General features: G+C 55.0%; 2 protein-coding genes across 4 annotated transcripts in view; one reads left to right on the forward strand and one right to left on the reverse strand.

Moving 5' to 3' along the window:
- Positions 1-12,935, reverse strand: part of CUNH7orf50 (chromosome unknown C7orf50 homolog) — a 119,284-nt gene that overhangs the window by 78,682 nt on the left and 27,667 nt on the right. The window lies entirely within an intron of this gene.
- On the forward strand, positions 3,715-8,369 carry GPER1 (G protein-coupled estrogen receptor 1). 2 transcript variants are annotated; one of them, XM_040634653.1, is made up of 2 exons: positions 3,715-3,972; positions 5,925-8,369. In XM_040634653.1, the coding sequence occupies exon 2, from the start codon at positions 6,383-6,385 to the stop codon at positions 7,493-7,495; it is 1,113 nt and encodes a 370-aa protein (XP_040490587.1). In that variant the 5' UTR covers positions 3,715-3,972; positions 5,925-6,382; the 3' UTR covers positions 7,496-8,369. The 2 variants fall into 2 exon arrangements, with proteins under 2 accessions (XP_040490587.1, XP_008696513.1); XM_008698291.2 differs by having other exon boundaries at positions 6,095-8,369.

Here is a 12,935-nt window from a genome sequence, read left to right on the forward strand (position 1 = left end):
AACACCAGCGAAACCACAGGGACGGCTCCTTTATGGTGTCATAAAATACCCCAGGGTGTGGGTGTGAAGATGCATTTGACGCTGGAGAGCACCTGCACACTCGGTGTCTCCTCCCGTGACAGGAAAGGCCGGACGGTGGGTCTGCAGAAGGCCCGTCTGTTTTTCTCGAGGGAACAGCCTCGGACGGTGTAGATGGTGGCTGTTCGGCACGCTATGGTCTGCACACACACGGGACTGCCGCTCAGGTCTCACTGACCCGTAGCCCCAAAGAGGATGGGATGACGGCACTGATGCGTCCGCTCCTGCCAGCACAGGCTCTGGGCTGGGTCTGCAGAGCAGAGCGCACGTGGATGGAAGTGCCTGGTGGTCGCACCTCCACTCCCCAGCCCGGCTTCCAGGGCCACACACACACACACTCAGACTCAGAGGTTCTGACACTTGGCCCTGGCCAACGGCTACCCACTGGGGGCCTACAGTAGTCCCTAACAGCACACACACCCTTAGGCCAGCCTGCGGCCGACTTTGAGGATGCAGGACACCCATCACACACACTTCCCCAGGGTAAGCGCGTTCCCGTCCCCTCTCTGGGCCCTGGCCTCTGTCTTGATAGCAGGTGGTGCCGGCCGGAATGCTCAGGGTGGGTGTGAGCACAAAGCGCACAGGTGCTGTGTAAGTGTCACAAAGAACGCAGGGGAAGGGGCTCTCTGCCTCCCCCAGTCGGGATAATCAGAGAAAACGCACGGCAGGCTGTGCGCGCGGTGTTGCCGCTCAAGTGTGGGATCACCCGCGGTGCCCGTGGGCTTCCCCTCCCAGAAGCACCACATGGGCCAGGCTGTGCCTCCCAACGCTGGCGGACTCCAAAGCGTGGCACCCACATCACTTGGGGTCTCAACCGTGAGCTGAATCCTGCCGACGAGCCTACAAACGGGACTGATGTGCTCTCGCCCTGCGATGCACCCGAAGGAAACAGGAGCCCAGCTGTCTGGGACTCTGCTCACGTCTCACTAAGCAGGCCGTCCCGGTGAAGGGCGGCGCACGCGCAGTGGGAAGACAGCCCCACCCGAGGCCAAGGACGGCGAGATGCCAGGTGTCCTAGTGTTCTACAGCTGCTCTACGGGCCACAACCTCACATGCCCCCCCTCTACGAAGGGCGTCGGGGCAGCCGACCACAGAGGGAAAAAATGGAACCTGGTGGTTCGGAGACTGGGCTTGCTCCCGCTGTGGGGGGGGGTGTTGTGTCTCACCGCAGGGGGCCCTCCGCAGGCACGGGACAATTCTTTGCTACAGAAGAGCAGGGGTGGCAGGGATGGGGGACACCGGGAAGTGCAACTGTGACGCGCAGGCAGCGCCTGGCCTGGAGCAGCTGGGAATGAAGGTGAGGGTTCTGGCAGGCCCCTCACTCAGGCAGACCTCCTGGCTTTACCGCATGTCTGTTCTCTATGCATTACCCATAATCGGACTATATTTGCAAATTTAACTAAATGTACGCCAATCAGACTGGATTCCCTTTGAAGTTTCCCTATCGTCCTATTCCGGGGATGGACAAAATCTATAAAGAAGTCCAATGCAGCATCAAGACCACCTTGTTACAAGGGGACTGGCCACGTGGGGAGCACTCAGAGTGATGACAAGGACCACAGGCCAGAGTCAGCCAGACCAAGGCCTGGGGCGAATGCACCTGAGCTCAGGCTTCTCGCCTGCACCTCAGGGACAGGACCAGCCTCCACCTGCCAGGGTGCTCCATGAGGGTTAAGTGAGCCAGTGGGTAGACTGTGCTTAGCAAACAGAGCCCAGCATGAGTAAGCACTCACTGAAGGGTAGGTTTTAAAATTTACAGGAGGTCTTTATGCTTTACAGAGACACCTGTAAGATGTTCCCATCCCCGACCCATGCAGACATCAGCTTGGGTTCAGGGGACTCAAGTCCCTCACAGCAGGGTCCTGTGCCTTCGCGAGCTGGTTGTGTGAGGGCTGACAGGTTACCAGCCACCCAGTGCCAACCCCTGGCAGCCCTCATCAGCCGATGCCAAGCCTTCCGCACAACCTCAGCACGCCAGGCACAGGGCCATCCGTCCCAGAGCAAACTCGGTGGGAGATGAAGCGGTGCCGCGTCGGGAGCCGCTGGAAGCTCCTCTTCGGCCACTGGGACCAGAGGGGTTGCAGGCCACGGGCTGGGGCGAGTAGGCAGTGGCTATTTTTACGTGACATGTCTTGGCTATTTCAAGGTTTGGATTTTTATTTATTTTTTTTAACACAAGAGGAAGCTGTACTTTCTCATGACTCATTTCTTTCAAAATGGTGTCCTCGGGCATCATTAGTGCTGGAATCATAGGGAGTCTGTGGCTGTCCACGTAGGTCAAAGACCACCACACCCTCATTCACGTTACCATGTCATTCAGAATTTTAAGAAGCTCACGGATTAGAATTATGTCTGGATTCTAAAGCTGGAAAGAATACTGGATGTTAGTATTTTTCCATAAAAAAATTTAACATAGTACTTTCTGTTGAAAAACATGTGTATAAGAGATGAATCTGAAAGATGTTAGATTATTGTCATTCAGGATACCTTCAAGCTCGTTTGAAAACAAGCTCCTGTCAGAACAGAAAGCTTGCAGGGAAGCCACACTGGCCACCCGCCGTGCCAGTGTGCAGAGGGGCACCCCGCGCCTGGCATGCCCCCGTCTGACTGGACACCTTCACTCCAAGCCCGGAACCAGAGTCCGTCCTCTGGGAGGAGCACACGCTGGCCTCCATGGCGCCAACGCTGCAGACGTTTGCTTTAGTCACACTCAGTAAACCAAAAGATCACACTCAGTTCAATCTCCAGCTTCCAAAAATTTAAAAAGTAAAAAGTCACCAAGACAAAAGTATGAGATCAATTACAATGATGTCCACGAACACCGCACAACTTGGCGCAAGCAGCCAGGGCACGGCAGGTCCTACAAACTTTACAGACCTGATGTGCACGCGCCTGGGGACTGGGGCGACTCTGCTGGCCTTTCTCCATGCTGATGGTGAATCCCAACAACTGGCTGGGGGTGGGGGGCAGGAGACAGCAGCTACCCTCAGGACAGTCAGGCACTGGGGGTCCCTGGGACTGGGACTATGTTCACCCTGAGCTCACAAGGGCCGTGGCCGTGGCGGGGAGGAGGAGGAGGGCCTCTCGGGTCGGTCACCGACTCTTGTGGGACATGGGCACCCAGGCAGTTTCAGAAGCAAAGGGAAGGGGAGAGGTGAAACATGGCTAATGCTGACGGCAGAAAAACAACTGATTGCTAATGTACTTGCCCCAAATACCTGCTATTTCTTGGGTTTAAATTGCTTTCTGAAAATGCTTTTGTGAAAGTTCTAGGTTAAATTCTCTAAGTATAATTAGTACAGTACTCTCTAAGCTTAGGAAATCTAGTGCTTAGTTTTAAAAACAGGCAAGACTATTTCAGTTCCAACAAATGACGATGGGTCATCATCTGAAAGGTACACAAGACCTACTTACAATGCTGTCACACTTAAAAAAAATTCTATCGGTGGGTGAAGAAAAGCAGTTAAATCTGGAAACTTCCATAAAAATGTGCAGTGGGGCTGAGCTCATTGCCACAGTGTGGGAGAAAAAAGGCCAGCAAAAAAAGGGTTAATGCTGGCCTTCTGAGGAGGCCGTCCAGCGGTGCAGAGCACAATGGGCGGCCCTGGGAAGCCTATAAAGCCAGCGGTGGTGCCCCCGGTGTGCCTCCGGAGCAATGAAGACAGAGCGATGACGGGCAGTCTGGCAGGTCAGCCTCGTGCACAAGGCCTCCCTCTCCAGGACCACCGCTCTGGCATTCTTCGACGGGTAGAACCAAGTCCACAGTCCCCACCAGCCGAGGGAGAGCTGCGGCTGCGCCTCTGGCCTGCCACAAGCACGTTTGCTGAGGCCGGCTGACAAGCCCTCCGAGGGACGGGGAAGGGTCTGCCAAGAACCGGCCGAGCTGCGGTGCAGGTGAGTCTCCGTCCTGGGTTCCTGGTTCTGCGCTGGGGTCGGTGCCGCAATGGAGACCGCCAGGCAGACCTGGCTCAGTGGTCTCACATAAGGTGCAGCATGTTATGCTTACAGCTGGACGCAGGCATGGATACAGGCCACCCTCTGGTGAGGGGGCGTTGAGGCTACAGACCCTCTCCTCCACATGAGAACCCAGACGTGACTACGGGAGGGGAGGCTTATGCACCAAGGTTCTTTCTATAATGCATGCCGAAAATAATATCCAGTATTCTGTCGTATTTTGTTCAAGCCAGGGGCTGTCTCACGTTAGGACAATCAGATGGCTCTGTCTACAGTACCACGCATCAGTCACTCAATGAAAACGCTCGCCCAAGCCACACATCTGGGCGGATTAGTATTCCTTCACAAAGGTACACACCCGGTAGACTTGACAAATGTGGTTTTAGTTTTCTAGAACTAGACAAGCAGTGGAAACGTGAAACAAAACGATACCGAACTGTTTAATGCTCATCGTTATAAATTCATGGTCAACTCTCAGGAGGGTGCTGTGGCGGTAGGAAATCCACCCTAGTTCCCGTGTCTGTTCTAGGCCCTATGAAAGTAACAGTATTTGCCGAGGATCAAAAGACTCCTGTACGTGGGAAAGAAGTGGAGGACTCGCTCTAAAACTCTTTCCACACAGCCTATCTTGACAAGCACGGGAAGAGGACGAGCGTGTGTGGTGGGCTCCCTCACCTCCAAGCCTTCCTCTGGAAGCATCGAAAACAGCCCCGAGCTTTCACATTTAGAGAGCAAAACAAGCACTCGGAGCACTTTTTACAAAGAAATTAAAAACAGAGGCTTTAAACGTTACAGATAGTATCTGGGAACAATGACATTTATGTGGTTCAAATTGGTATTATCTACTAAAGATGAATAAAAAAATGCAAAATAACTAAAAAACTTATCAACCCCAGCTAGGCAAAGCTTTCTGAATACTTTTTAAATAATAACCAACCCTAAGGCCGGGATTTATGTTTTTCTGCTTTTCTTTTCCGCTTTTTTTTTTTTTAAGCGGTATTTTCAAGCAGTGGTTCAATAAATGTCTCGTCTGGTTTGGCAATACTTCAAAAATGACTCCTAATGATCTCACTGGGTAAAACAAGAACTCTCAACTGAAAAACAATTCAAGTCCATCTTAATGTGCCAGGTCGGCTTCCTTGGGGTTTCTCGTCCTCTGTGGCAGGCCCCTACCCCCTCGACGCATGAGCACCCCTCCCCACCTGCAACGGCCCAAACGCCACGGCGGCTGCCCAGCGAACCCTGGCTGACTCGCGTGTCGAGACCCTGGACAAGCCAGGTCGTGGTGGACGGCCCCATAGGCTGGACCTATCAACAGCAAAGGTCTAAAGGGCTTTGCTTAGGCTTTTTTTTTTTTAACCCACCTTTAGGTTACAAACATTACTAAAATATATTAGATTTTACAATAATTTATAAAAACACTGGATAAATATTATTTCCTAATACAAGTACAATTTCGTTATTTTTTTCTCTTTCATTTCATATCATGAAAAAAGTTTCATTTGGGGCACCCAAGCTTAGGTTAGCAAAAACAAAACAAAACTAGATTTCTTTTATCCGTTTTATCGTAAGAGATTCAGCTCCAGTTTCCAGAAAGCATTCTGGGTCCACTATCTTCAGAGAAGCTGGGTTTTTCCCTTCTCGTCTTAGTTCTCTTTCCAACAGCTGCTGAAATAAATTTTATTTCCTCTGCTGGCAAATAGTACTTTTCCTGAGATTTCCATACCCAACAGCCATGTTACTTCATAAGCCTGCTATTCAACTATGTTAAAAAATAGGCGTCCACCACACATTAGGATGACTCACTGTCCAGGCTCCGGTCAGACTGAGCAGCCCGGGAGCCCTGGGGACAGAAAATGGGGCATTTTCTACACTTCATTCTTTTCCCTCAGCTCAGTGGCAACCATCTCTCCGAGACGCTAAGGACCTCAAGTCCCGGCCTTCCCTTCACACTCACGCGCCTGCCGTCACCCTGCGGCCATCTGCTGCTGAGACCGCCCTCATCGGAAAGCCGTAAAGACTTCAACCAAAGACTGACTCCTCTTCTGTGTGCTTCCCTCAGGTGCACAGGTAGCGAGCGCCATCCGGTGGTGCTGAACACAGCGGCCGATGCCCAGCAGATGCCCACACAGGGCGCCTCGTGCGGTGCGGACATGGATGACATTCTCCGTTTGCTCAGCTTTCTGCAAAACAGAGCCACGCTGCTTCCGGCGGTGCCTGTGATGAGTTCTGACCTCACAAACGTCTGGCTCACTTCGAAGAGCGTCACCTTTCTTTCTCGAGATGGATTTATTGTTTAAATTGGATTTGGAGTCGTGCGGCACACCTTGAGAGCCGTGCATCTGGGGATATGGACGTGACTTCCCCAGCGCCTGTCTTCAGCATGGAGACGCACCCAGGCGCCTCCAATAGCACCTCCCCGGAGCTCAACCTGTCCCACGCACTCGCTGGCACCGTCCTGGCAAACCAGACAGGCGAGCTCTCTGAGCACCAGCAGTACGTGATTGGGCTTTTCCTCTCCTGCCTGTACACCATCTTCCTCTTCCCCATCGGCTTCGTGGGGAACATCCTGATACTGGTGGTGAACATCAGCTTCCGGGAAAAGATGACAATCCCGGACCTGTACTTCATCAACCTGGCGGCAGCTGACCTCATCCTGGTGGCCGACTCCCTGATCGAGGTGTTCAACCTGGACGAGCAGTACTATGACATCACCGTGCTGTGCACCTTCATGTCGCTCTTCCTCCAGATCAACATGTACAGCAGCATCTTCTTCCTCACGTGGATGAGCTTTGACCGGTACATCGCCCTGGCCAAGGCCATGCGCTGCAGCCTGTTCCGCACCAAGCAGCACGCCAGGCTGAGCTGCGGCCTCATCTGGATGGCCTCCGTCTCCGCCACGCTGGTGCCCTTCACCGCCGTGCACCTGCAGCACACGGAGGAGGTCTGCTTCTGCTTTGCCGACGTCAAGGAGATCCAGTGGCTGGAAGTCACGCTGGGCTTCATCATCCCCTTCGCCGTCATCGGCCTGTGCTACTCGCTCATCGTCCGGGTGCTCGTCAAGGCCCACAGGCACCGGGGCCTGCGCCCCAGGAGGCAGAAAGCCCTCCGCATGATCTTCGCCGTGGTCCTGGTGTTCTTCGTCTGCTGGCTGCCGGAGAACGTCTTCATCAGCGTCCACCTCCTGCAGCGCACGCAGCCGGGAGCCGCTCCCTGCACGCAGTCCTTCCGCCACGCCTACCCGCTCACCGGCCACATCGTCAACCTGGCGGCGTTCTCCAACAGCTGCCTGAACCCCCTCATCTACAGCTTTCTGGGGGAGACTTTTAGGGACAAACTGAGGCTGTACATTGAGCAGAAAACCAACATGTCGGCTCTGAACCGTTTCTGCCACGCCGCCCTGAAGGCAGTCATTCCCGACAGCACCGAACAGTCCGATGTGAAGTTCAGCAGCGCAGTGTAGAGGCGGCGGAGCTGCACCAGCACAGACCCGGCGCTGTGTCACCCCCGGGGCCAGGCGGGGGGAAGGGCTGGACCACAGCTGGCCCTGAGCCCGGTCAGAACACGCCAACCCACCCGTGCCCTGGCCGCGGGCACACCTGCACTCTAAGGAGCCCTCACTGCGAGCCACCTTGGCTTGGGGCCGAGCACAGACCACCAGGGCTCCCCACCCGCACCCAGAGCCGCAGGGCACGGGGACCGGCGTGAGCTGGCACTCCACTCTGCACACACTGTGTCTACGGCAAAGGACATTTCTCTTGTTGGCCAATGAAAGCGAAACGAAGGGGACTTCGTTTTGGAGGAAAGACCGTTTCAAGGTTGATCTGCTATAAATCTGCCATCCTTGGGAAAAATGAAGTCTGAAGACAACACACTCAGCGGATCTGAACTGGATACGGTGGTCCATCCTCCACATCTATGGTTTATGGTTTATTGTGCGTACTAACGAGAGCACTCGAGTTAGAGAGGAAGGGAGAAGTGCTTCTTCCACGCACACTCCTCAGAGTGGCCCCTCGCCAACAGCGGCTGCATGACCCTGAGCACTCGGGCTGCCTCAGCCGGAAGGCTCTTCTGCAACCAGAGACCCCGCTGCTGTCCGAGTCGCTGGCCCACTGCTGCCTGTTTACAGGCGTCTCTGCACCTACACCACCAGGGAAGGAGGCCACAGGGGTACAGGCTGGGGAGCCAGTGTGCGTGGGAGAAAGTTGGCCTCTGAGAGTAACAATGGGGATGAAAATGACAGCAATGTAAACAGTTCTTCTTAAAATGTACAAAAGAAAAACTAGTGATTGCTAGGAACGTCCAGCCTTTGTCAATAAAACATAGTCACGTCCTGATTCTCAATTCTCTGAGTTGTTCGCTGCGGGTGGGGGGCAGCAGGGTGGAGGTCCTTGAGCCTCGGCAGCGGAACCGGTCTTTCCTCACAAGGAAGCCCCCACCCCTGGCGTCACCAGGCTCACGACCCAGCCAGAGCTCCCTCACGGGGCCAACATCTAAATCCAGGCACCCGCACGCACCTGGCATCTCCAAGACGTCTGACACTCTGGTGCACGACCTCTGGGTGCCAGAGCGAGCACTACTGGAAATGCGCCACATGCCCTGGCTCTTCTAGAAGGCTCTGTACTAGCAACATCAGCCAATGTGCCTGCAATAGCTCAGGGGGCTCATGAGGCAGCTGGGGGGAGAGGGGGTTTCTGTCCTCTAATACAGACCAGCTTGGGGTCCCTATCCTCTAATGCATGGGAGCCGGGGGCCCCGCCCTCCAATGTGGGCTGAGGCGGGACTCAAGTGAACCCCTCTCCTCCTGCCGCATAAGCTCCAAGCGGGGGGCCCACCCCCCCAGAAGAGGGGGCCCTCCAGGATCTTCGCACAGGCAGGGCTTCCGGCGGGAGAGGCGGGACAACGTTTAGTGACAGGGAAATGAGCCATTTGAAGTTTCAGTGGCTTTTATGGGTGCAAATCTCCAAGAAAGACAGTGTCTGTCCCAAGTAACTATTTGTATTGACCAAATGTGACCGTGCAGAAATGCCACCTCCAGCACACAAGTCCCACTTCAGACTCACTTTCTAAATAAACATCCCCGTTGCAGGACCGGAAAACCAACCAACTGCTGAAGACGGTTCCCGGGCACTAGCAGTTCTGGCGTGCGGAGCATCGCTCCAGGGTGGCCGCGGGAGCTCGCCCGCGGTGCTGTCACCGGACACCCACCCTGCAGCTGAGGCAAGGGGAGCAACTTCCAAGGAAGAGCCTCCCTCCATCCTCGACCTCTCCAGAACCTCCAAAAGTCACGAGTCTACGCGGGGCACAGACACCACGTTGATGCGCCCCGTCCTATAAAAGCCGGGAGAGGTTCTAAGATGCGTTCCCTCACACATCCTCCGAGCCGCCCCCCGTGGAACAGCTTCTCAGGATGGGCTCTGCCCCAGCCCAGGGCATGGTCAGAGCAGAGGGCCACGCCCAAGGACCCAGCCTGCAAGCCCTGCTCCTTACCAAGTCCCCCCTTTGACCTCAGTGCTGACAATTCCAAGCTGCAGAGCGGACGCACAGCCCGGCACCCCAGCCGCGAGCATCTGACTATCGCAAGGGTTCAGCAAACACACGCACCATTCCCAACGTGAAAAGCGGTGGCGGGGAGGTGCTTGAAGACTGCACAGAGCCTGGAGACCCAGGCTGTTGAGCTGTAGCTCCTGACAAAGGGTGAGGGAGACAGTGCATCAGGGAATCAGGCCTGCGCTCTGATTCTTCCAATAAACCCGTGAGGCACACACTGTCCCCATTACTCAGAGTCCTGAACCACCTGAAATCCTGAATGGTAATGATGTAGCCAGGAACTGACCCACAGCCCACGTCTCCAAAACCTACGTCCCTTCCTCTACAGCACTCAGGGATCAAGAGGTCAGTCAGGGTCACAGGCTCAATCCTTTCCCAAAGGTGCACCAGACGGGATGTTCTGGTCAGGAAGGAGCAGAATGGAGAGCCCCTCCAAAGAAGTCTGGGCAGGAACTGCATCTGACCACAGCCCCAAAGCATCGATCAAGGGCAGGGACCGCCTACCCCCAGCCAGCCCCCCGTGGGCTGCCATTCACATGGCAGACACTGCTGTGAGAGCTGGGAAAGGCCGGCCCTGAGCTCATAGCTGCCACCTGCTCCTGAACAGCCGCCTCACCACCAGGCCTTCCACGGCTGCTGCTTGCCCGGGGCACAGGTCCAGCAGGGCCGGACGCAGCTCCTACCTCTAACCTCTTGAAGCCCATCTCCTAATGCGTAAACCGACAGCAGAACTCCCGAGGGTCCACTGGACGGTCGCTAGAAGGGCAAGTGCAAGGTAGAGGTCCTGACTCGACAGAAGACTGGACAGCCGGCCTCTGGAGTCTCTTCTGAGCCCAAGGCCCTCGAGCCCGGGTCAGAGACGACGGAGCCTGTGTGCACAGGCTGCCTGGCCCATTCAGACACAGGCCGCTCTCAGAAGCATTTGCCTGACAGTTGGAGGCTGATTTAATTATTTTGTCAGGAATGCCACAAGATAAAATCAAGGCGTTTGGTGGCCTTGCCGTTTCCTGGTAACCTGGCTCTCCCAGGCACTGAGGCTCTGTAACCCACCAAGAGCTCAGAAGTACAGAGCTGTAAGCACACAAAACCCACTGGTGCTAGCACCAAATAGGATTTCATGATTTTCTTTGTGCTTAATAAGTAACTCCTGATTACGAGGGTGACACTTCCCAGACCCTGCATCCCCCTTGGAGGGGCGGAGGCATCCGGGGCCTTACAGCCTCACAGGAATGTGTCCCCTTGTCTTCCGAGGTGGCACGACTGGGGCAGTCCTTCAACTGTTATCCACATTCTGAAAGGAGCATGTTTGTCAATGAACCCGGAGTTGTTCTCAAGTGGACAGCAGGGGATGCAACGTGGAAGGGAGAAGGGCAGGCAGGGAGGGCCCCAGGGTTGATGGAATTGAGGGTGTCCAGTGAACCCCAAGATCTCTAAACTAAGAATACGTGCAGGATGGCACTCGGGCCGTGTACGTGCACATGTGTGCAGTGCGTGCATGCATGCTGTGTGCACACGTGTGGTCACATGTTCTCTAGCTCCAGCGGGGCCAGGAGGGGCCTGAGCGGCTGCAGGCCCAGCAGCCCCCAGGCGGTTCCCCCGAGAAGAAACTAGGCTCCTCAGAGAAATGGCTGATTCGGGCAGGGAAGGAGTACAAGGTGAGCCCTGGCACACGGTGTTCCGCCAGAAGAAAGGAGAGCTTCAAGAGAATGACAGGGTCACGTCAAAAGGACACAGGGACCTACCCGAAGGGTTCTCACTAGCCAAGTCCGGGCACTTTGAGCATCAAGACAATTACAGACTACTGAAAGATGACAACCCACGTGTCCATTCCAGTACTGAGTACAAGTAAACATAAGGTAAATGAAATGGACAAGGAGTGGGTGAGTGAGCCTCGCACACCTCAGAGTGGAGGGCTCCCTCGAGCTGGCGATGGGGGAGGCCACCTGCAGCGGTCCCAGCGAAGCCCGGGACAGGCAAGAATCCCTAATGGAGGCTAAATCCAGGACACCTGATGGGAGCAGGACATCCGCAGAGGCCTCGTGCGTCCCCGCTGGCTGCTGTTTTCACGCGGGGGAGACAGGCAGGTGAGACGGGACGGTCCTTCATGGAGTGCCAATGAGGAGCCCACAAGGGAAACGGCAGTCCAGACGTAGACCCTAAACAGGGCCCGAGGCCTCCTATCTCTGACGTCCTAACTGGGATTGTGAGCTCAACCTAGTCAGAAGGGAGCATCAGAAAAGCCAAAACGGGGATGCAGTAATGATCCAAAATGTCACGTCAAAGAGACAAAGAAAGGCAGGGGGAGTGTCCCAAATTCAGGGAGGGTAAAGAGATAAAGCAACTCAGCACAGCCGTGGCTCTCGGCAGGATGTTCTGGAGAAGGAAACGCTGCCGGGGTACTGCTGCCGGGGTACTGCTGTGGGGCCAAGGGATGGCAGGAATCCCTTGGTACTGAGAACTGTGCTGTGCGACATGAGAGCACACTCTTCTAAAGAAACACACACTTCAGTATTCATGGCTGGGGGACGTCCACAGAAGGACGCAGCCCGAGGACAAGCATGCACACGGGTGTCAGAGCAAACGGGACAGCGTGCACGGAGTGTCCACTCCAGGCCTGGGTGTGGACCCAAAAGAAGTGAAAGAGGTGTTCAAAGAAAAACTCGTACGCAAGTATTCACAGCAGCACCATTCACAACAGCCAACAGTAAAAACAACTCCAAGCTCCACCAACAGCTGATGTGGTCTGGCCACACAATTGGATGCCATTTGGCCACATAAGGGAATGAAGCATGGATACCTGCCATGGTGTGGACGAACCCTGAAGACCTGAGGCTCAGAGAAAGAAGCCAGACGTGAAGGGCCACGTGGTCTGTGATGGGGCCGGGGGAATGGGGAGGCCACTAACAGGGACCAGTTTCTCTTGGGGGCGAAGAAAATATTCTAAAATTAGATCGTGGTGACAGTTAAACAACTCTGTGAATACACTAAAAACCACTAAGTACACACTTTAAAAGGGTGAATTTGTGTTATGTAAATTACATCTCAAAAAAAGCTGCTGCTTAAAAACAAACCCACCACCCCGCCTGGGTCACATGTTCCCACAGCGGTTCCTCCCTGCTCAGAGGCGGGCTCCAGTCTGCAAAACCGTTCAGGGCCCTCCAAGGCAGCGCGCGGTCTGCCGGCGCTCACTTCTTTCCACCCACCGGGCGCTACACGCGTGCGGGCGGGCGCTTCCTGGGCGCCAGCGACACCTGCCAACGGGAAGGCTGAGCCGCCCAGGGTCCCAGAAGCTGCCTTCTTCTTTTTTTTTTTTTTTTAGATTTTATTTATTTATTCGACAGAGATAGAGACAG

This window comes from Ursus maritimus, unplaced genomic scaffold (genome assembly GCF_017311325.1).
Source record: "Ursus maritimus isolate PB19 unplaced genomic scaffold, ASM1731132v1 scaffold_2, whole genome shotgun sequence".
Lineage (NCBI taxonomy): Eukaryota > Metazoa > Chordata > Mammalia > Carnivora > Ursidae > Ursus > Ursus maritimus.

What these genes read in the sequence shown, in the direction of transcription:
- GPER1 (XM_040634653.1), top strand. Translation starts at nt 6,383, where the DNA reads ATGGACGTGACTTCCCCAGCGCCTGTCTTCAGCATGGAGACGCACCCA.